The 23657-nt window shown below is 44.8% G+C and overlaps 1 protein-coding gene across 1 annotated transcript; it reads left to right on the top strand.

Moving 5' to 3' along the window:
* The first annotated feature begins 11609 nt into the window (after positions 1-11609).
* On the top strand, positions 11610-18979 carry ZNF706 (zinc finger protein 706). Its single transcript, XM_075023712.1, has 4 exons — positions 11610-11751; positions 14845-14981; positions 16224-16331; positions 16969-18979. Exons 2-3 carry the CDS (start codon positions 14847-14849, stop codon positions 16317-16319), a joined length of 231 nt encoding a protein of 76 aa, XP_074879813.1. The 5' UTR covers positions 11610-11751; positions 14845-14846; the 3' UTR covers positions 16320-16331; positions 16969-18979.
* The last annotated feature ends 4678 nt before the right edge of the window (positions 18980-23657 follow it).

Below are 23657 nucleotides of genomic sequence, written 5' to 3'. Positions count from 1 at the left end.
CCACTTTCTCATACCTTGTGCAAGCTGCAAAAGAACAACTGCACCTCTTTTAAATTCACTTGTGGACCTTGAGGAAAGAGTCAAACACAGGCAACAGCATTCAAATGAGCAGAGGTGGGCTGGATTTCTCCCAGTATTTCTGTATCATACATAAGACTTCATTAAATACAGAGCAGAACCAGAGAGGAAGCCAGGTACAGCTGTTGTCTGAGCATTTGCCATGCACCTAATGCTAATAGAGCTGTGCACGTCAGCGCCGGCGAGCAATGCAGCCCATAGTATTACATAGGATTATCTCTTAGGATGCTTTGCGAGCAAATCAAAGTTTAGAAATTCTTAGTCCCACCTTCCTTAGATGTTAAGGAATAAAGTTATTCATAGCTGACATAATCTGTCATGATACTACTTCTGCCCTTATTCAGACTAGGGCTGGCTAATGTTCCGCTGTGACATGTGCCACTCAATTGCTGTTAGCCCCATTGAAAGCCAGTGCCTGAAGGGCAGCAGTGGAGATGCTACTGGGGAGCAGCTACCAAAAAGGGATCAGGGTTTAACTTCTCTAGGCTCTGCCATGTCTCTGGTAGAGACTTTCATAGCAGGCTGGAACATGTTCGCTAACACCAGGCTTGTCCAGCCTGGACTCAGCCCTTTCTTTGAAGAATGGATATTGGATACTTTTTGAGGATTACCGGTATTGTGCTGGATATCATTGCCATGGTCTTTCTGTCTCAGCACAATGGAACAGCTGTTTCCCGCTTGAGGTCTAAGTAACAGGATCTTGAGGCCTTCCCTAGAGGCCACCTGACACTTGGTCAGAAGGGCTATTACTAGACTGTGCCAGGGCATTTAACCTTAATGCTACAGTCTGCTGTCTCCCTCATCACAAGCAGCATAAGAGCTGCAGGCACTTGGGAGCAACCAGGCTTTCTACTGTGTGATCATGTTGGTTCATCATTTCTGCTCCAGTAAATCCCCCCTCTTCAGGATTCACTAAGTTTAGATGAGACACAGCATGCAAGTATGCTTGCTGGTTTAATATCTTCTCGCCATTATGCTTCATCCTAACTGCTAAAACCAAATATTTTGCACTGAGAAAGTTGTTGGCTGAAGTGATCACAGGTTTCCACAGCCACGATGCCTTTGCCCAGGGCAGGGTGCTGATGTGTCAGGGTCTCTGTGTGTTGTGCAGCATGTCCCAGAGAGGCTGCAGCCACATCTAAAGCCACTGGTGAGATTTAAGAATGTAGACATCTGATCACGAGGCAGCTGAGGGCAGGGGATCCAGCATCTAAAGTTGGTGCACTCCACAGGATCATAAAAAACCAGAGGTGAATAGTGAGCCTGCCAACTGTGCCTTTCACCAGTTCTTCAGTGTTGTCATATAATTGTCCCCAATAGCCCTGAACAAATTCACAGAGACTTGACCAAAGCCTTTTCTCTTGCCTGGACTGTGCTAAGCACAAGGGTGGTTCCTTCCATCTCCTCCTCTTTCTCAAGACAAACATTTCTGCCTTCTTTGCAGGCGGGTGTGGTAAAAAGCCATCTCCAGTGCTGAGCCAGCAAAGCCATACTTTCTTTCCCTTATCACCACTGTTTGCCCAAGAACCTCGCCCTCTGCAGTGCCTCTCTGAGCAAGGAGAGCCGCAGGCTCTCCAGCTGTGTGGAGCACAAAGGTCGTTTCCTGACCCAGGCGGAGGTCTAATTAGTGGAGTTATGAGCTGCTGTGCCTGTGAGGAGAGTTAGCGAGGCTCTGTGCTGGCACAGGGCTGCGGGGTTAGAGCGATGAGGAAGAAGGGATTTGAGCTTCAGAGTAGCTACATCAGCCTGAGCCCTTCCATCAGTCTGTTTTACATGCACAGCTGCATCTGGGTGCTGCTGGAGGCTTCCAAGTCAACAGGGTGTCAGGATATCCATAGGGGTTAGTGAAAATCAGGCTTTGCCATTCTCCTTGTGGAAACTTTGCCTGGCATATGGGAAGGGTCATCCAGAGAAAGATCTGGGGAAGACCCTCAGGACTTCTGGACACCCAGTAAAGCAGTCAGGACAGTGACTCCAACAGGACTGCTGGACACCAGTGAGACCCGGACCTGGTCACTCTGGGTTGAGTCTGCAGTGTATGCCCACCCAAGTTCTGCATGTCCACAGCACAGTCTTAGGAAGCCAAGAGAGAAATTCAGGTGTCCTCTTTATACAGACTAATGGAAGCCATGGGACCAGACTGGGATCTGACTATACAAAAACTCAAAAAATAATTGTAAACGGAAAGCCATCCTCAGTGCCAGCCTTTTTACTAGTGTTGGTCCCATAAGGACCTGTTCTTAGCAAAGCACTATTCAGTACTAGCTCAAGCTCTTCGGTTTATCAAAGAGAAAGGTAAAAAAAGGGATCTGATCCAGAGAAATATATAGAAGCAACAAGCCTGGGAGATCATCTCCAGTCTAAACTTATCTTGCTTAAAGGTGCACATTTTTAAATAGGGAACAGGTGAAGTGTGCAAGGGCTCAGGCTGTGCGGGCAGCCTTTGGTTTGAGCTTTGCACAGCTGGAGTTACTTGTTACTGTGGATGTCGGGACAGAGGGGACAACGCCAGGAAGAGCCTGGGACAGCCGGTTTGGAGAAGGGTACACTGGAGATGTGGGAGTAGGAAGGCTCAGGTACAGGGTGGCAAAGGGTTGCAGTCTTGGTTTGGGGATGGAAAGAGTGAGCAGCAGGTAGGTCTTGAAGCTCTATACCTGTCCAAGGATGAACAGGATCAGGCCTTTGTTTTCTAACCTGGTCTTTTTGCCCATGTAAGCATTGTAAAAGACAATTCCCCACTGGGACAGACATGCAAGTCTCCAGCACCAGGCATTTCCACTTCACTTCATTACAATTTTTTAGCCAAGTTGCAAGGGCACAATTTTTAAAATTAGCTTTACAGACCAGCAGTCAGATTAAAACGAGTCATTTTTTTTTTAATCAGGTAGTTTAAATGAGAGCTTTAAATTTTTCTAGCCTAGTAAATACTAATGTGCAAAGTCTGTACCTAATGTTACCTCATAACCAGCTCTTGTGTCTTTTCAGCTCTGGGACTCTCCTCTAAGAGTTATTTTGTCTTGCCTGATTAGAGATGTGCACTGAGTGTTTTCACAGTAGCATAATTCATCCTCCTTGGTTTTCTCCTGCAGTTTCCAAGCAAAAGCCAGGCTGAAGGATAGAGTGAAAAAGCAGCCCTCTGCCTGTGCTGCGCAGACACCAGCCATATAGCAGGAAAAGGGATTTCCGTTCCTCCATCCCGTGGCAGTCTGTCTTAAGAGTAAACATGTGAGCATCTAGCAAGACAGGAATGTGGGCTTCGTATATCCACAGTAACTCAGCTGCAGTAATTCTGACAATCAGCATGTACATTCCACCTCACTGCACTGCAAGTAATGTCTTTTACCTCCACATAGCTGCTGACTTTTGGCATTGCTGGCTGCTTCCAGGAATGTGTTTTCTGTTCTGCTCCCACATCCCATAGCGCATCACTCTGCTGCAGCTCTCTGGGGTCTTTTGCGGAAAGCAATGGGATCCAGTGGCCTGGTGCAAACCAAATCATTCCCCTGATTTCTCTTGCCAGGTCCTATTTATCCACCAGTGTTTGTGAGCTAGACCTTACTATGTTCAAAGCACTGTCAGCAGCTGGCAGGAAAGACTGGCGATCAGAGCAATGCTCACAGCTCAGTTTGCAGCAGGCTCTTTGGATTCCTGCCTTTAAGTCATGCAGCGACTTCAGAGTGAGTGTAACAGGGCATCTGAAAAGGAAAAAGTTGAAATCCAGCAGATGTTTCTCGCTGATCTCTTCCTGAAGCAGCAGACTGCTGGGGCTGAGCCAGCACTGCAGACCTGGGAAAACCAGCAGTGTGTGTGTGGCACTTTCAAAAGTCCAAGGCTGCTTTCCTTCCACGGAAAACGTCCTGCAGCTGCAGAGCCCTTTCCTGTGAACTGACTCTCTGTGCTCATTCTGGGATGTGTCATTGTGGGATGCACCCTTGGCCTTTGCTTCCTTACCCAGCAAGATTTTACATGCTATTTGGACAGCAGAAAGAGCTTCCCACCCTGCCCTTAGCAGTTCTAGAATAGCAATGAAATCTGCATGTGGATGACTGAAAGACAGATGGAGAGGCTGGCTGTGGATGAAAAGTAACTGCCTCTTCCACAAGGTACAATAAGCAGCTACCAAAATATTTGCTAGTATGAGGGTGGAGTCTTGCAGATGGGCTGAAGAAGGAAGAAAGCAAAGCTGGTGGATGCTTTGAGCTACCTCAACATAGAGGCATCTCTGGGATGTGCAGCCACTCAGAAGCACAGACTGAGGGATGTATTGCCCTTCTTGAGGCTAAAGGCAAGTTGCCAACAATACTGGCATGTTTGTGAGAGGTTTTAATCACAAATGCTGCATGTTTTAATATGCACATGACACAGTGTGAGGATGTTTTTCATGCTTCATACATATATTTATCTGTACTGGTGGCTAGGAGGCAATCTTAGTATTCTCAACTAATTAAAAATGTACGGATATATTGGTTTTCATGGTAAGGCAGCCACTTGAACATGTACGAGACTCAAAAGCATGAATGGAAGGCACACAAAAAAATGGGAATGAACACATCAGATTAATTGGTGTGCATTTAAAAATAGTAACTGTATGTAATGCTGTGCAAAGCTAAAATCTATTTTAAACTGTTTATATAGAACGGAAGCGTATGTTCTCAAGGTCTCCGGTTTCTCTACGTGGGTTGGTCAAAAAAGTTGTGACATGCTGAGAAAGGCATTTGCGCCTTTGCGCCTTGTTGTTTTTAGCAAAAGTCACATACAACAAAATGGATTTAAAAGAGGAGAGATTGCAAAATACTTGGAAGTCACAAGGCAATCTTTGCCCATGCTTTCCAGGAGGGGCATATGCCTTGGCAACCTTTGAGGAACTGCATCTCTGAACTTCTGACTGCCTCCCTCTCTGTCATTCTTCATGAGCCTTTCCCTCAAGCCCTCTCTCTATTTTTGTCTCTCAGTGGATGTGGGCAGCTCCATGTTGCACCCTCCCTTGAACATTTTTTTGCCCTTCCGATGGAGAAGAATGTTCACTGAAGCAGCTCTGGCCATGCTTGCCGCAAAGGCAAAGGAGTTATGGGAGGAAAAAAAAAAAGAAAGGACAATTAATTGTAGTCTCTGTGCCAGCAAAAGCAAACCAACACAACAACACAATCTACCATCAGCTTTGGGACACTTTCCCTGGGTTTGTCCTAATTTAAGGTTTGGTGGCAAAAGCACTTCCACAGCCTGCCTTGTTGCACAGGATCCTGAGCCCATAGTAGGGGTGAGGTAGAAGCAACTGTTGTATCAACTTTTGGAAAAGGTTAACAAATGCACGGGCACCTGGCAGAGTGCCCACACACTGGGGGTGTGAAAGAAGCGGGGACTGTCCTGCTAGGAAGGATGATCATCCCTCTGGTTTATGTGCTTCTGAAGTCTACTGATGGGAGCATGAGTACAGTGAGCAGCACAGGCAGGCTGGCAATATGGTGGATATCACCTGAGGTTGTCCTTGTTCTGGAGGATGTCACCTATCGGGTGTCCCTGAAACAAAGAGACTGTTCAGAAAGGCAGCAGGCAAACCAGGAAAAGATGCTGCATTGCTGCTAATGGGGCTGGTCTTTCAAAGCTAATGTAGAAATGGAAGGGTATTGCTAGCCTGAGGTGCCCTGCCAAGAGAGCTGCATTGCTGTGCCAGCTTCCTTCCAAAACACAGCACGGTCTTTGGCTTTCCTTCTCATTTTGTTTGCTCTTCTTTTTTTTTTTCCCTTCTTTTTCCATTTTTAAACCTTGCAGATCAGCATACTGTGCACTACAGAGTACCTAGTTCTACAGTAACAAGCAGAAAGAGGCATACTGTCACATGCTGTGGTGGGTTGACCCTGGCTGGATGCCAGGTGCCCACCAAAGCCGCTCTGTCACTCCCCTTCTCAGCTGGACAGGGGAGAGAAAGTATAACAAAAGGCTCGTGGGTCAGGATAAGGACAGGGAGACATCACTCACCAATTACCGCCATGGGCAAAACAGACTTGACTTGGGGAAATCAGTTTCATTTATTACCAATCAAATCAGAGTAGGGTAATGAGAAATAAACCCCCCAATCTTAAAACACCTTCCCTCCACCCCTCCTTTCTTCCTGGGCACAGCTTCAATCCCAATTTTCTCTACCTCGTCCCCCCCAGTGGCGCAGAGGGACGGGGAATGGGGATTGCAGTCAGTTCATCACACGTTGTCTCTGCCGCTCCTTCCTCCTCAGGGGCAAGACTCCTCCCCTGCTCTAGCGTGGGGTCCCTCCCGTGGGAGACAGTCCTCCATGAACTTCTCCAATGTGAGTCTTTCCCATGGGCTGCAGTTCTTCATGAACTGCTCCAGCGTGGGTCCCTTCCACAGGCTGCAGTCCTTCAGGCACAGACTGCTCCAGCATGGGTCCCCCGTGGGGTCACAAGTCCTGCCAGAAAACCTGCTCCAGCGTGGGCTCCTCTCTCCACAGGTCCGAAGGTCCTGCCAGGAGCCTGTTCCAGTGCGGGCTTCCCACAGGGTCATGCTCTCCTTCGGGCATCCACCTGCTCCAATGCGGGGTTCTCCATGGGCTGCAGGTGGATATCTGCTCCACCGTGGACCTCCCTGGGCTGCAGGGGCACAGCCTGCCTCACCATGGTCTTCACCAGGGGCTGCAGGGGAATCTCTGCTCCGGCGCCTGGAGCATCTCCTCCCCCTCCTTCTTCACTGACCTTGGGGTCTGCAGGGTTGTTTGTCTCACATGTTCTCACTCATGTCTTCACCTGCACTTGCAGCTGTGCAGCAACTTTTTTCCCTTCTTAAATACGTTATTCCAGAGGCGCTACCACTGATGCTGATGGGCTCGGCCTTGGCCAGCGGCAGGTCTGTCTTGGAGCCGGCTGGCATTGGCTCTGTCGGACATGGGGGAAGCTTCTGGCATCTTCTCACAGAAGCCAACCCTGTAGCCCCCGCACTACCATAACCTTGCCATGCAATATTTCTTTCTGCAGTATATATGTGTTGTGATTTGGTATCATCTCATACCAGTGCAGAGCTAAGAAACTATTGAACCTGTGAACCAAATATGTGATTTAAGATCTCACTCTTTGTTGTATTTGTCAAAACAGCAGTACTGGGCAAGGCCATGAGGTGCCAACATCCCAGCTGTGGAAAAGTAGCACACAGGAATCAGGGTCAGTGGAGGGACAGGAGTTAATGTTGTTTCAAGGAGGCATGAACTGGATGTATGAGAGCTGGAGATGTGGTTGTGAAAAATGCCTTTACAGGGAAAAGAATGGTATGCTGATGCCTGGGGGAGGGAGGAGGTAAAAGTCCATAAGGCAGAGAAAGGGTAAATGAGCAAAACACTACCTTGTCAGGCCCCTGAGCTAGGTTAAGTACTGCTGCATGATGTTTTATATCAAACAGCACTAACTGCAGACGATTCCAGCCTGTCTGGGGTTCTGCCTGCAACCATGTCAACCTGTCCCTGAAATTCAGTGATACTGACTTTGATCTACCATTGCATCAGCTTTAAATAACCTTTCAAAGGATATTGGCTTCAAAGCCTGTGTCTTACAACTTTCGACTGCAGAGCCAATCTCTGCTGTTCTGCGTTCTTGTCAGCGTTGGTCTGCATCCACAAAATCTAGTGAGAAGATCTCTGTCACTTGCGGGCCCAGGGCATGTCCCCTTCCCTTTCCTTCACTTGTTCAGACATGCCGAGGGTCTGGTGAGGCACCGAATAAAATCACTCAATAGGCAGGCACACGATACCAGCATTTGTACTCCCTGCAAGTGAGTAGCAAAGGGCAGCACTGGGCCGCAAGCCAGCGTTTAGCCAGTGAGATGATGTTTGATTGATGCAAAACTGGATCAATAGCGAGTGTACAAGCAAACAAGCAGGAAAAAGACAGGGGCAGTAAGTGTGCTAGGGAACGGCAGTGGGAGGACCTGGCAGGCGCACAGGAGTTGATTCAGAAGGGAGATGCAGCCCCACCTATGCTGTTGTGAGCAAACCTGCCCTCCACTTCAGAACAATTGCTTTCAAAATGGGTTTAATAACAGGTGTCAAAATGTCAGCTGGTTCATAGCAGGGAATTGTGCTGGGGACACCAGTCACGCTAAAGTGAGATAGCACAAACTGACTTGCAACAGAATTCAAGTGTGACCAAGTTGCTGTTGAGCAGAATGAGTATTTTGATCTAATGACAGAAATTCTATGCGGGCACAGAAAATGATGGGGGGCTGGAATCCAAAGAGATGGGAAATAAGCATGAAAATAAAGAACAATCAAGATTAAAAAAACCCAAACTAACAAATAATCCTGCCTTATAGCATTGCTCCTTCAGTTTTCTTTACTGCTTTCCTCCTGAGTGGACCAGCATTTTGCTTTTTCTGATCATGTTGTTCACCACATTCATGCTTGGCCTTAAATTGGAGCCTTGGTTCACATCAATTGTCTCATTGTGAGAAGACATTAATGTCTTTTTTTAAAAATTTGGACTATTTTTAGGGGCTCCATAAGAGCTAAAATGCCTTATCCATACCCATATGGAGCTGTGTTTTCTATGTGTATGATGCCGCTACAGATTTCAGTGAATTATAATGACTGAAACGTTTGTAGGGTTGGCTTGGGGATAGTAACAAACTCCTTGCATTTGGTCTACCCTTAACTACTGAGAGGTATTCTTGATTTTCACTCTGTTTTAATGCAGAATACTCGGTAGTATCTGTGGGGTTTGAGAGTTGTTTTTAAATTAGAAAACAACAATTAAACAGGAAGCACGCAGAAAAATGCTGTGGTATATTTCTAGCAATTTTAAGATACATCATTTTGGTCTAAAGCTTGCATTTATTTTTCATGTTAACTTCTATTTATATATTCATTCATATACTCTGGCTTGCTTCACCTCATATGGGAGCAACACAAAGCAGAGGAAGTCCGTAAGCCAGATAAGCTGCAATTACGACGGGTTCATTTTGTCAGAGCTATGCAAAGCATCCAGCACACAGACTGGCCTTGCCTCTCTACCAGCTTATCACATCCACCCTGCCTCTCTCTGCTAACCTGCACATGTGCATGGAAATATCCCCTTCAGTGTGATAAATAAGTTTCATGCAGTGAATAAATTTTGAAAAATTATTTAGAGTGAACTGGAAATTTTCCTTATTATCTTCATAGTAGAAATCTCAGCTACGGGGACTCATATTCTTCTTTCACATTGGGTTTTTGTTTCCAACGGTCTCTTTGGAAGCATCTAAATTGCAAAACCATGATTTGAGCAATAGAAGGATGGATGCTGTGACCAGGATCTACAGCACAAAGGGACAAAAGACAGAGCAGCCAGAGGGAAGGCCGCAGGCCCCCGTCCTGCAAGGAGATCCTCTGTTCTCCCCAAAGCAGAAAAAGGTTGGGAGACCAGCCAGAGCTCAGCATGCGCTCAGGAGATCTGCTTTATTTGAAATTCTCATCCAGCCAGGTGCGTAGCAGTGCCCTAGTATGGGGGACACAACCCTTGAAAGCTGTCTCCAGTTCCACATCTGAGGCCAGCAGTCCTCCCAAAATAGCATCAGCCAGGAAAGAGGCTACTTTTTCACTCTGTGATCTTCTCTCTGATCAAAGCGAAACCTCATTCTGAAAGCCACCTGCTTCCAAGCACAGAACCTAAAATGCTCTCCTCTCCCCACTGCCCCACAAGCACATGCGTGCTTTCAGTGTTTTTTATTGTTGCCTAGTTCCATCAAGTTCAGAACCTACTGACAAGATCATTTTAATGCAGTGTGGATTGCACTGTCCAGGTATAATCATTTTCAGTGTCGTCAGTTTAACGTGGAAGACATCACTGCAAACAGGAACATTAGGAAAATAATTGTTTTAGGAAAATGTTAGGAACTTCATTTTTTAACCTAGGCTTATGTTTGACTTCCAGTGACTTGAGTGTCAGAAATTTGCTACACAGGTCCCCTGTAACTGCTACCATGCTCAAGGCATGACTCATAATGATGGTCCAAAATGTTCACTGTACTGCTTCAGGGATTTTTGTTGTTGTTGTTGCTTTTTCCTCTCAGATCAGAAGGGAACATTACAGTCATCTAGCCTGAGCTCCTGTAAAATGCCAAGCCAACACCTAGTAATTCCTCTAGTAAGCGTATTATGTTTGCTGTTTTGCCCCAGACGCAGAACTGTTCAAGACTCCAGGCTTACTTTAAAGCTACAACAATTGCTCAAAGAGTGGCAGAATGTAATCTCTGAGCAGAGATGCTGCCTCTATTTCTCATTTTTCCTAACAGGTGTATAATCTGAGAAGATACAGGCATTCAACCTTCCTTTAGGATATATGAAGACGTCGATAGAAAATAAAAGTGCTCCTTTACCTTTCTTTACAGGGCCCGCCTACATGTCTATTCAGGCAAGCTAATACCTTTCAAATCACTTGCGCTGTGAATACAGCCAGTAAACGACTTCCTCTGCGGTCCTTTTGCCTTAAATAAGATCTAGCACACTTTTAACTTGAAGCAAATTCTGCTCCTCATCTCGGGCCGTTTACTTCTGCTTTCAGTTCATTTAACCCTTCAAGCCTATGCGTGGACCTTCAGTGCGGACCGACACCTGAACAGGCTTTCATCGTCTCTGGGATCCCTGTCTGGCCTCCTCTCCAGCCCCTTCCCTGCAGCTTCTCCACAGCCATTTTTCCGGATCCCACTGAGGAGGAACAGCAACTATTTTTAGGCTGCCTCTGTATGCTAAGCACAGAGGAATGTGGCTGAGAGCAGGGCTTGCCGGGAAGAGAGGAGATGGTCTGAGGGTAGGCGCCTACCGCAGTCCCACCGGCGCTGCGGTGCAGCGCTGCCCACAGCCAGGCACGCCGTCAGCAGCGGACGGAGCTCATTAGGAATCTACCTGCAGCTTCCCAGGGCTCAGCTGGCGCTACGAACCTGGGGAACCGAGCGGGCAGAGCTGGGCTGCCTACCCTGGCTGTACCCCTGCTACCGCGCACTGATCTCTGACCGCGGCGGCCTCCTGCCCGCCACCTTTTTCCGAGCACCAGGCCCCTCGCAACGCTGGACGTTAGCGGGACTTCGGCCCGCGGGACGTACCAGCGCGCACCTGCCCCAAAGCCAGCGCAGCCCCCTCAGCGCCGAAGCAGGGTCCCCGGGTCTAGCCCTGCCTCCGCCCGACCGCCGAGGCCGGGCCTGCCGGCCCCTAGACCGACCGGCTGTTGCGGGGAGCCCCGCAGGACGCCGTCGCTGCCGGGACCCGAGGCCGGCGACAGGCGAGAGCCGCGGCCCCGCCGCGTCTCCTCACAGCGGCGCGGGCAGCGCGCGGGCAGCTCAGCCCAGGCCAGGCCAGGCCAGGCCGGCGCCACCCGCCGAAGCACAGGCCCCGCCCCCCGCCGAGGTCAGCGCGGCCGCAACACCCCCCTTTCCCCGACCTCCCCCCCCCCCCCCCCGCCGCCTTATGTAACGGGCGGGCGCCGCCATTGGCCGGCGGGGCCTGGTCGTGCGCCGGCAGGACCGGGCAGCGCGGGCGCCGGGGCGGGGCCGCGCATGCGCAGAGGCGGCACCACCCCCCCGTCCGCCTGTTCCTCCTCCTTCTCCTCCTCCTCCTCTCGGGCAGGCGGCGGCGGCTGCTGCGGGGCCGCGCGGAGCCTTCTCCACCCGCTCGCCAGGGCCGCCCAGGCCGGACTCCCAGGCCGGGTGAGCGCCGGCCCCGGCCCCTCGGGCGGCGGGGCGGCCGCGCCGGCTGCGGGGCGGGGGTCGCGGGGGTCGCGGTGCGTGGGGCAACGGGCCCGGGCCCGGCCGCGGCGCGGCGGAGCAGGCCCGCCCCGGGGGGAAGGGGGCGGCCCGGCGCCCGAGGCGCGCTCCGCTGCCGGCTCTGCCGCGGGCCGCCTCCCCGCGGCTGGGGCTCCGCGGCCGGGGCCCGCTTCCGTCCGCGGCCCCTTCCCGCCGGGCACGTGGTGGGGCTGGCCGGGCTGCGGCCGCCCCCCGCCCCGCGAGGCCCTCCCGGGGGGCCGCGGCCTCCCGCTGCCCCCCTCGCGTCGCAGGCCGGGCCCGGTGCGGGGGCTTCCCTCGGGGTGCTGCCGGGCGAAGGCCGAGGTTGCTGCTCCTCCGGCCCGAGCCCTTCGCCGCCTGGCCGGGGAAGCCGGGGCACCTCAGGCTGCTGTTGGTTTCTGGACGTGACAGAAGCAGCAGCTGTCGGCGTCCGGTTTTAGGACTTGAAACTCTCTGCTCGCTTATGAGGAAACGACCCTGTGCGAGGCATTAACGTACCGCAGGCTGCAGCCTCGCTGCCCTGTGATGCCCGTGCCGTTGCCGTTATGATTTGGCAGCAAATTTTTCTGTGGTGGTAGGCTTCCTATGTGCGCACGCATTTTTATTTCAAAACAGCAGGCCGGTTTGCTGGACTTTCTGAGGGTGTGCCTGATAGGAAAAACAACGCTTATCTGTGTTGTGCAACTGAAATGCAGATTTAGCCTTGTGGATGAACTCATCATTCTTATAAGTGAACTTTGGGATTATTTTTGTCACTCTTTTAGAATACCGGTAGTCCAAATGATCTTACTTTTCCGGTAATCGAGTATTCACTCTCTGTGCTTTAACTGTATTAGTGTAATTTGTAGTATTTAAACTTTTGGATTTTTGGTCTCGGGCATCATATGGAGGTTGACATTTTTAAGCAGATGTTTTTGTTCGTGTTTTCTTGTTTGTGTCTTAACTAAAACCAGCAGTTGCCAAACGCATACAAGTTTGGTGTGGTTGGCTCTTGCAATGCACTACTTAACAAGCTCTTATCAAGGGACTAAAATACAAAGTCATACTTTATGAAAATAATTCTTTTTTATTACATCTGAGTTTTCTGTCAGGAGCCCCCGACTTCTGGAGGATTACTGTAATGCTAGTAAAATAGAACCAAAATAAAACCTACAGTTCCTTCTAGTGTATGCAAAGCTATTGGCAGTATCTTTTCTTTTTTCTTTATTTTTTTTTTTAATGGGAATTCAGTGTTATCATCGAGCCATGCTGTATGTAAACAGTGTGAGGCCCTGGCTGGGATGTTTCAGAGTAACTGTAGCGTACAGTGAAACTTAGATGGGTATTTTTAGTCTTATTAACATACAACGCTGTATCTTATGGAAACTGTTGAATGCCATGTGTTTCTATATGCTTGTTAATAGAATTTGTGTTTCCTTGTGTTCAATTTTGTTAGCCCTGTGGACTTCTAAATTCTTTAGAGAAACTGATGGGGGAGGAGGAGGGAACACTGAAGATGTAGTGTAATACTTCTGAAGAGGGTTACATGGTACTGTTATATACCATGAAAGAACTGGACTGTGGCCTGAGAGGTGCCTCTCAATCTGCAAGAACTGTTTTAGGTCTCAGGACCATTTTTTTGCTCGGTGTTAAGCACTGTGATGCTGCATGTCCAGAAATTCTTGCAATATTAGTGAATTTCCAGATGTTGATGTTTACTAGAAACTTCATTTTCATAATGGTTTTAAGGGCTTTTCATGCATATTTAGTGGAGGTCAGTCTTTTATCGGATAGGCCTTTCTCCCTCTTGCAGTGGAAGGCCGTCTGTCCTTCTGGGAAGGACTGCACGACAGACCTGTTGTAGCCTGGCAGTGTGTCTCATGAGTACCAAACTCACAGCAAATGCCCAGGTTGCGTAGAGGGGCCATGACCAACCAGCCACCCTCCTGGGAACATTAGACTTTACTAGTTGTCCTGAAAACGATGGACTTCGCTAGCTGTCCAGTGCTTGTATAGTAAGTCTTGTGCTTCTGTGAGAGCTGCACAACTGGATTGTGCGTGGGCCATGAGGGATTGTGAGAAAGATAATAGCAGAAAGTGGGCTGCTGGCTTATATAACCGTGCTCTGAAGCCTTCTCTGTCGGTGCGCCCAAATCCTGCCTGGCGTCTGCTCTGGGGGTGGGGTGCAAGCTGAATTGGGTGTCCTAGTGGGCTGCATGCAGGTGGAGCGTTGCCGTTCTAAAATATGCTGTTTTGCTGCTCCCTGAAATGAGATTTATTTTTTTTTTTGTATCTCATTTCTTCTTGTGGTGGACCTTCTAATGGCATATGGCGATAGTGTTTGCTTCCTTTATGCTCCTGTGTTATCCAGAGTAATGGCTCTTCTGACGGGGGCAATTTTACTTCTTTTTAAGAAGTATGTATCCATGTAAAGTCATCTGAAAATCGAAAAGAATGGCCAGCTGTAAAAATAGCCTTGAATAAAGAGGGGTGACCTATTGTTCTTGGCGTTCCCAACTCCAAAGCAGCTCACAAGCACATGCACCAGAAGACAGTAATACAGCTTGGGTAATACTTTGATTTGCCTTTCTTGGAACCTGTTTCAAGTTCTAGAAAAAAAGGTTGAGTCTTAGGCTTAAAAAAAAAAAACAACAAAAAACAACAAAAAAAACAAAAAAAACCCCTAAATTTTACTGTACCTGTGGAAATAGAGAATAAGTTTCTATTAACTGTAAAGGAAACTTTAATTATTCTGGCTATTGCAAGCACTTTTAAAAAAGGAGACCTTGGATCTTTGTAGAGGGAGAAACCTTTGAATGGCCTAATAATTCTGGGTGTATTTTAAGAACGATGCTAAAACCAAAGAGTCTTTACATAGTAAAGAGCTTGAACAGATGTCTGTTGTATATGAGTTATGGGAGTTGTAGGCCTTATGGGCAGAGCGCATGACTGCATTATGCTCATGGTTACGGCTTCCGAGTCAGCTAGCAGCAGTGGTTTCTCACATTTGTAGACTAAATGTCTTCTTTTTGTTTGTAGATATGGCTCGTGGACAGCAGAAGATTCAGTCGCAGCAGAAAAATGCCAAAAAGCAAGCTGAGCAAAAAAAGAAACAAGGACATGATCAGAAGGCTGCAGCCAAGGCTGCCTTGATATATACCTGCACCGTCTGTAGGGTAAGAGGAATAGATGACAAAATATTTTTGTAGGCAGGTCTGTCTTTCAGCCTAGAGCAGAATTTTTAGACGATTATTTAGTGGAAACTGAAATACTTCTTAAGGGGCTGTCTAGCTTGTTGCTATAAGCATTTGCATCTGTTATGTGACTTGCTTACAGATTACTCAGGTGTACCGATAATTGAGATACGAGAAAATCTGATGAACGTATCTGGTTTGGGTAGTTACCTTGCCTGTTACAGGGGTCTGCATGTGCTGTTAGTATGACGTATAAAATGTAAAAAGTGTGAGGTGATGGTTGGACTTGATGCTTGAAGGTCTTTTCCAACCTAAATGATTCTATGAGATCACTTCCTGTTTAATCTCCAAATGGAAACATCTTTTCTTTGTGATGGAATCGGCCCACCTTAGAATCACTGGTTATCGATGTTAATGTAGAGAAGAAAAGTAGTGGTGCCAAAAGCATTAGTGTAAATTTGATATGCAGTAACTTCTACTAGAATAAATTACTTGACAGGAGAACAGAAATGTGAGTGCTAATCAGATTATACTTTCCTTCTGACTGGTTTTCCTGAATGTGCTTGTTTTGGAGCTGAAGGATCAACTTGCCATTTTCACTTAAATGGTCAGTCCTGGAATAGATTTGTCACTTTGAATGTCTTAAATAAGATTCCAAATTAAGGGCTGCTCGCTTAAGTACTTGTAAGTAGCTCCTCTTGTGAAATCAGGATGTAGCAGCAATCACTTTGGGGAGTTGATGCCTGCGACTGTGTCGTAGCAATGGTCTGAGATAGACTGATTCTCTACTTGGTACAAGCTATGCCACATAACTCTTTGGCCTATTGATAAACAAAAGAAATAGCTTTAGTAAAGATTTGATTCTGAAAAGGATAAACGTTTATCTTTTAGGTGTTGAAAAAGAAAATGGTAAAGAGGTAGGTTTTCCACTGAACCAGCATGTGAAGTATAAAATCTGGAGGGAGTTTTCTAGTGAGAATAATACCATCGATGAACATGCCAAAACAGTGTGATACTAGTGCTTAAAAGCACGTCCCTGCAAATCTGAGGTTAAATATTCCCTCTTAATCTGCAGGTAAATTAATGGTGCTTCTGTCACCAGAGCAGTGTCATTGAGGAGACAGTCTGCTTCAGGAAAAAGAAAATAAAACAGGGGGGAACAGGTTTTGTAGTATTATTTAACTCTTGTACTGTGCATAAAATTAAATGTCTCTCTTTAATCAGACACAAATGCCGGATCCCAAGACCTTCAAACAGCACTTTGAAAGCAAGCATCCTAAGACTCCACTTCCTCCAGAATTGGCTGATGTTCAGGCGTAAAGTTGTCTACAGGTCATTACCTTAATTTTTCAATGATTGTCTGAGGTGTATTATGAATCAAGGTTTTTTACCACTACCAACTGGGACCTAAAAACTTGCTTCGTTTCCTTCAATATGAAAATTAACTATAGGTTAAAGTTATACCCCTGAATTGTTACACAGGAGAAGCAAGCTAATACTTACATAGGTGAAATGGCTGTTGCATTTCACTGTGAGTGGAGGTTGTTTTAAAAGGGATTAATGTTATTTTAAATGGTCATCCTTAGAGTTGTAGGAATATTATTATTTAGTTCTTGCTTTGAAATGTGAGGTTTGCTTTGAACAAATTACATATAATAAATACAATCCGTCTGTTGCTACAAAACATGTAATGGAAATAGTTGTTTAGTGTATTTCCAACAATTGAGCCTTTTTGTTCCTGAAGCTATGCAAGTGAATGCAGATTTTTCTGCATTCAAATATAAAACTTAACCTCTGTGTTAACTTCAGATGAGATTTCCCAACAGCCAGTTGTTAGGCTGTAACTGAAAGTGGTTATAATAAAAGGCTGAAATGAGGTAAAAAGCAGTATTATGGCATTTCATTCACACAAAGGTAAACAGCATTGTGTAACGGTTCAGCTTAACTGAGTTATTCTTGTTTTTTATAGGTGAAATCATGGCACCTATTGACTCTTCTACTGTCAGACCTTACATAACAAACCTGCAGCTGCTTTTCTAAAACTGTTGATCAGCAAAAATGAAGGGGCTACAGAAACATTCATATTTTTATGCTGTTCCCTCTTGGGCTTCATGCAAAGACAATTCTGTGTAAATGTACAGTTGTGCCCTATTTGGAAATCCTGAAAAATCAGTCCATACTTGTTATAAAAAATTTTTTACAATTGTAATTATATTGATGTTCATATTGTGTAAAATAACTCATTTAATAAAGTAGTACTTTGATTTTACAATATCACAGATTAAATCCTTGTAGAAGTTCTGTTTCAACTTTCTGCATTATCTGCCTTATAAAAAAGACAAAGTGGAATTTTCCCCATCCTGCCAAAACATGAGCAGTATCATTCCACTGAAAGTAATGTACATTACAGTAAATTAATCTTAAGTGAAAAGGGAAGCTGCTCAGATTTACTGTTCAGTGTGCTGCCCGCTTGAGCCCAGTCACTAGTGGTCAGGTTGTTGGCTCAGGGTGCAGCAGACTTCCTAGAAGCTGCATGAGAATCGTGAGACTTCCTTCTACATTTTTGTCCTACGTATTGGAGTCTAATACTGCAAGCCATTTCGAATGGGATTTCTTTACTGTGAGGAATCATGTTCCTTGAAGTCATGCACTGGAGAGATCCTGGTTATGCTTGTTGTCCTTTATATTTGGTAGATGACTGAGGAAGCTGAGAGGTGGCAGGATTGAATGCTTCTGGGTATGCTGGCTTCAAAAATGCTCACAAATATTAGGTTAAAGCAACTCTGCTCTTAGTTGAAAAATTGTTTTGAAAAGATTTATAATGATATTTTGAGCAGTCAACCACGCATGTTCCTCCTCAAATGTGTCTGGTTATTTCAGTAGCATATTTCAAGAAATATGCAAAATAGCTAGCCATTAATAACCTTTCTTCACAACCAGCTTAAAATAAGCCTGTTGGAAAAGAGCCAAAGTAACTAAAATAATATGGCTACTTTAAGAAATCAGATGTGATTAAAGTTGCATTGATAACAAAAAGCTGGATAATAACACTCTGGCCAAGAACATTTGAGCAGCTAAACGTAATTACCCTTAAAGTGTTCTGGGCTCAGTTCTAATCCCAGATGTACAGCACAGAAGTAGCGGGGAAACATCTGAATTGTGCTAGAAGGTCTGCTATACAAACTCCCATCTTTGGCATTTGGAGGGGGCTTATTTAAAAGCTTTAGTTTTGACCTCGCAGTAAGAAGCAATACTAGAATTGCTGTGATTTACTGAGGTTACAATGGATGTAAAAATTCTGGCAGTCCAAGTAACCCTTGCTATGCAGCAGGACTGTACATCTGACCTTCAAATGGCTTCCTAAAATCTAGGACCATAGTCTCAAAGACTCATTCACTTAAAAGAATGCACTTGGTATTTTATTATATAAAGTCAAAGCCTTTGTCTTCGTCCACTCGTTTGCTCTTTATTGAACTACTTCTGTGAGACTAGCTTCCTGTCCTCTTTGCTGTGACAGTATCTCTGTAAATACTTACTTTGGCATAAAGTTTCTCTGTATTATAGTCACTTCAGGATAACCTGTATACCACTTAACTTTTATAGATAATGTTGTTCTCTGAGAGTGATCCACTACTGCACTTGTACACCTGACATCAGAATGTAATGCTTCATTTATTTTTCTTTAATGTTATCAATACATATATCCTGACAAACTGGCTCCCACAAGGCAAGAAATCTGCTCTCGACTTTTGTGCTGTATGGGGGGGAGGTGCTTAAATGTTCTGATGCTATAGTTTGTCTAAAAATACGCTGAGTGCAAATGGATAAAGATGTTTCTTGCACTGATTGGTAATCTGGTTTTACTTTGGAAAATGTTCTGGGATGTATCCCTATAGCTTGGTCCTGAGGTGAAGTATATGTTCTATTCCTTCAATTCAGATTGTGTAGCATTAAATAAAAAGATTTTGTTTCATAAACAATCTCTCTTAATGAGCACTGAAGAGCTGGAAAGCTGCATCACTAGTGGGCTGGTTAACTTCAGTTAGAATTGTATTTTCAAAACTATGATGCTCAAGTTGAAAATACCTTACGAAGTGATGGGGGGTTTATGTATTAGAAGGCAAGGGTGATCCTCAGTTCAATAAGATCCCTAGCTGCAGTAGCTGCAATCTCAATTACAAAAATAAATGAAAGCTGTGACTGAATTGTTACAAAGGCTTTGTAAGTATAGGGGGAATGCTATACTAAATGTGGGAATTGTCCTTATTTAGAATATCTGCAATACTCCTACCTAAAAAGTCAGAGGAAGGACTAGGAGTTCTCCATCATCTCTTCCTGATCTGAAGGATAGCACGCTGTTACCTGGCTAAAGACACAGTTGTGCATTGTAATGTGTCTGATTAAAGAGAATTAAAAAAATAAAATATAAAATGTCCTATTTCCTGCCTGCTTTTAAAAACAAGTATTACTGCACTTATAAAATTAATATCCTGACTGTGGACAATCCTGGGACTTGAAGTTGTCTAACTTTACAAGAAAGAAAATAGGTGTGGAAAGTTTCCCATGTTCCCTTGAGAAAGATTCATCCTTGTGCAGGGACAGCATTTAGGTAAAGGGTTTTTATGTTGTTGGAATGGGCATCGGCTGTCATGGATACTTGTGGAGCAACTTTAAAGAGTGATTGTGGATTTTCAGAAGCCCACGTCTCTTCTGGGAATCTCTTTTAAGTGGCACCTGAAATTGCATTTTAAGCAAGGCTTAAAATGTTCTGAAAAATGTCTCATTTTAGATCCCAGAGTAAAAGTTAGCATGTGTGATTGTGATGAGGCCATCTTGGTGACTACTGAGTAATCAAGAACAGTTTTGCAATTTGTGTTACTCACGCTTACTTAGGCTAGTTTCTTGCTTCTACTTTACCTATCTCTAAGGGTTTCTTGATAACAAAAAGCTGTGTGAAAAATCTGAAATAGAAGTTGAAGACAGTTGCTGTGTAGCCTTAAGGAAATAGTTGGCTTTATGCAGTGCTCTTGAAATGTCCCTGGAGACTACCCCTTTTCGTTATTTGCTGTTGTGCTGAAAACACTTCAGCTGAAGTAAAGCTGATGACCACGGGCTGTTTGCAAACCACACAGTAATGAAGGAATTTGTAGCATTTCTGTAAACTATATTGAACTGTTTTCCCATCTTGATAAGAAGAGCTAATAGATGGAATTTCTTTTATCATCAAATACTGATAGGCTTGCAGTCTCCCTTGTTTCCCATTTTTACAGAAACAAGTTGGGAAGTATTTGGCTTTACTAGAAGCGTGTTCTTCCCAAGTAAACTCGATTAGTACAGGATCCACAAACAAAAGTAAAGGTCAGCTTGTGTTTCTGTCTACTCAGCCCCATTCTGCTGTGTATAATTTGGGGGCCTTTGATTAATCTATTTAGAACCTTACGGGTTTTGCAGTGGACTTTGAATTCAGCCCCAAAGGTCAGCTTTGGACTGGTATTCAATATGTGATTTTCCATATTCTGTAGCATTGTCAGCGATGTTGCTCTAGTCCGGACAGTGGGAGGGTGTCAAGTTCTGTCTGTGGAATTTTACTGTCTGTTTTGGAAATTATTTGGAAATTTTTTAATGCATTGTCTATTGTGTTACGGTTTTTGTACAGATAAGGAACAGTAGAGACTCACTGAGGGAGTTGTGTTATCTTGGTAGCTTTTAAAAAACGGTGGAGTAAGTTGGGTGTATATTTTACAATTCTCTTACATGGGTTTTAGCATTGGGTGTCTGGGAAAGGAGGCATCTGTAGTTGTCTCAACACTGTTACCTGACAAGAATCTGTTGAAGCAGTGTCTCAGCTTTTTCAGGAAATGCGGCACAGCTTTCCTCTGAAAAATACTGTCCATTAAACATGTAAAGTTAAGGTCCATACAGCACTTTGATGGCATGGCAAACATATTTCTGTGTTCCCTGTTCATAGATGTTAACAAAATTGCAAACAGTGTGCGAAACATTACTAAATGCTGGAGATCTTTCAGAGGAGCAGGGACTAAGGGAAATCTCAAAAAGTTATCTGGTCCATCTTGCTCCAAGATTGGATCAAATCTGCCAAGACTGTAACTAGCAAGTGTTTCTCTAACTCTTAAAAGCTTCCAACAAAAGGGATCCCATGACCTTGTAAGCAGCGTGTACCACTGTTGAACTGTACAACTGGAGAGTTAATCACAGCAAGAGTTTATCCCTGCAAGTCAATTACTTATTGTTCTTATTGGCAATAGATGTGATGAATAGTGCCTTCATTTGAACATGGCTATCATGTTCTCCTTCTAGTCTTCTCTTTTAAGTAAACCCAGTTAATTGAATCATTCTTCATAGGTCACATCTTCTAAGTCTAGCAAATGTTGGTGCTCTTCTCTGAGTCCTCTCCAGTTTGACTGTGCTCTTAAATCATACGGTCCAAAATGTGACCAAATTGCTGGCTGAGGCTAGTGCAGAGTAGCTGGAACAATTAACTTCTGGCACTTGCATACATAACAGTAGTGCTAACACACACTGGAATGATATTTGCCTTTTTGCAACAGTGTCACATTGACTTGCATTCGTTTCCTTCTACGAACATCCCAGATCCATGTTGGTACCACTGATAATCTCCATTTTGTGCCTATGTATTTAGTGTCTGCATACTGGCCTCTAATGGATCTCAGACCAAATTTATCAAGACGTCAGCGTTCTAGACCTGTCTCCTATGCTGTTTATGGTTCATCCAAGTATGGTATCATGGGGAAGTCTTGCAGATGTCCTCTTTTACTCTGTAGTCCAAGTTGTTCATGAACACACATCGATGGGATAGATCCCAGGCAAAGCCTTGCAGGACCCCGCTTGAGTATCTTCCCAGGCTCCCATTAAGCCTTTGGTAATTGCTTTTTGAGAGCGTTTTGTACTGCTGTGATTCTCCTTATGGTCAATATGGACTGGAGCCCCATACTTCACCTGTGAGGACTTCACAGAATGACAATGTCAAAGGCCTTTACAGCAACAGGGAGATTTGGGATCTCGTTCACCTTCGCCACCAGGCCAGTTTTCACAAAGAAGGAGATGGATGGTGGTGTGGTGCAGCATACTTTGTTCGTGACAAATGCGTGTTGGCTGGCTGTTGCTGGGTTACTTTTCCATATGCCTTTACAAATAGGATTTTATAAAAATTACTCTACCCTTTTTCCAGGTTTAGGTTGACTGACAGAGTCCCCTTCTTTTTAAATTCCTTGTGCTTGTCCCACTGCTCTCTTGGACTCTTTTCTGTGCTCTGTGAGTTCTCAAAGAGCAACACTCTTGGTCCACACTGACGTGGCTGATTGCTGGAGCATCCTGGGGTAAGAGTAATTGGCTAATACCATCTAAGTCCTCTAAATACTTCAACTCACTCTTTCAACTTGTTAACATGCTTTGTTTAGTTAACTTTTGACTGAAGTCAGAAGTGCTGTTTATTACTTATTTGTAAATCTTATCTTCATTTTCTTTCCTTCCTCATCAAGTAATGTACCTATACTTAACTTTATCTTTCCCTAGAAATTTATATGCTTTGTATCTGCCTTTTAGAACCTCAGCTTTTTTTTTTTTTTTACTCTGCTAATGAAGGTGTTACTTTGTTGACTTTTGAGCCATCTAAAACCCAGTCACCTGTCTCTCAGGCTCCGCACTAACTCTTAAATTTACAACACACTGCACAACTACTGAGGCCAACTCTTTGAAAATCCTTTTTAGGTTTTTTGTTGGGGGTTTTTTTTTTCACAGTTTGCCCACTGTGAAGCTATCAGAAGCTGTATATACTCCATTCTGATCAGTTCATGGTCCCAAATGTGCCAGAGCTGCAGACTTTCTCATTAAAGTTTGAGCTCTGCTAAGTATTTACTTACCCACACATTGGCACTGAGAAAGACACTATAGACTGGGCTGGCCTGATAAATCTCCCGAACGTGCAATAGCTGTTACGCCGTATATAAAACTGTATAGCACTAATTAGAGTAAATGCTTGAGTGACTTTTCACCAGACATGATTCTGACCATTTCTTCCTCTGGTTTTCAAGACTGTCCCTAAACTTCAATCATTGCTGTCCTTTTCCATATGAGTGCCATTGCCATCCAACCCCTCACAAGAGTATGTCATGTCTGTCTTCTTTACCTTTTGGTTAACGATAACAGGGTACTACCCAAGCCGCCTTTGTGTCTTGTACAGTGCTTTGCAAAATGAAAGTATGCCTGGAAAACAAATGCATGTTAATTGCACAGCATACTCTCAGCCAACAGGATGGGCCTTAATTTTTAGCTTCTTAATCCTGATGTGCCTTCAAGTTCCAGTAGCCATTAGCTGCTGATAGTTTTAACTCTCTTTTGGTATAAGTGTTTTCTTTAGCTGTAAATGGTCACTGCATGATTTGCAATAAAATTGTTGCTTTATTTTGAATTATTTGTGGATCTTTTGAAGGGTAAAAACTGAGTATTTATTTCCATCCAAAATAATAATTGAAGAATGATGTCTTCTGAAAAAAAAAAAAAAAAGTCTAAAATGTTTGTATATGTCCTGCTGGTATTCAGAATTATTCTTATGGTCATTACTCACTTTCTGTTACAGTAATGCTTAATGCAGTGGCACTTTCTGTTGTTGATGGATAT

This window comes from Buteo buteo, chromosome 3 (genome assembly GCF_964188355.1).
Source record: "Buteo buteo chromosome 3, bButBut1.hap1.1, whole genome shotgun sequence".
Taxonomy (NCBI): Eukaryota; Metazoa; Chordata; class Aves; order Accipitriformes; family Accipitridae; genus Buteo; species Buteo buteo.
This window is presented reverse-complemented; position numbering and strand designations above follow the sequence as displayed.

Excerpts from the sequence above, each read along its gene's own strand:
- ZNF706 (XM_075023712.1), top strand. The coding sequence starts at position 14,847 with ATGGCTCGTGGACAGCAGAAGATTCAGTCGCAGCAGAAAAATGCCAAA. Across the intron at positions 14,982-16,223 it reads ATACCTGCACCGTCTGTAGG|ACACAAATGCCGGATCCCAA; the intron begins GTAAGAGGAATA and ends CTCTTTAATCAG.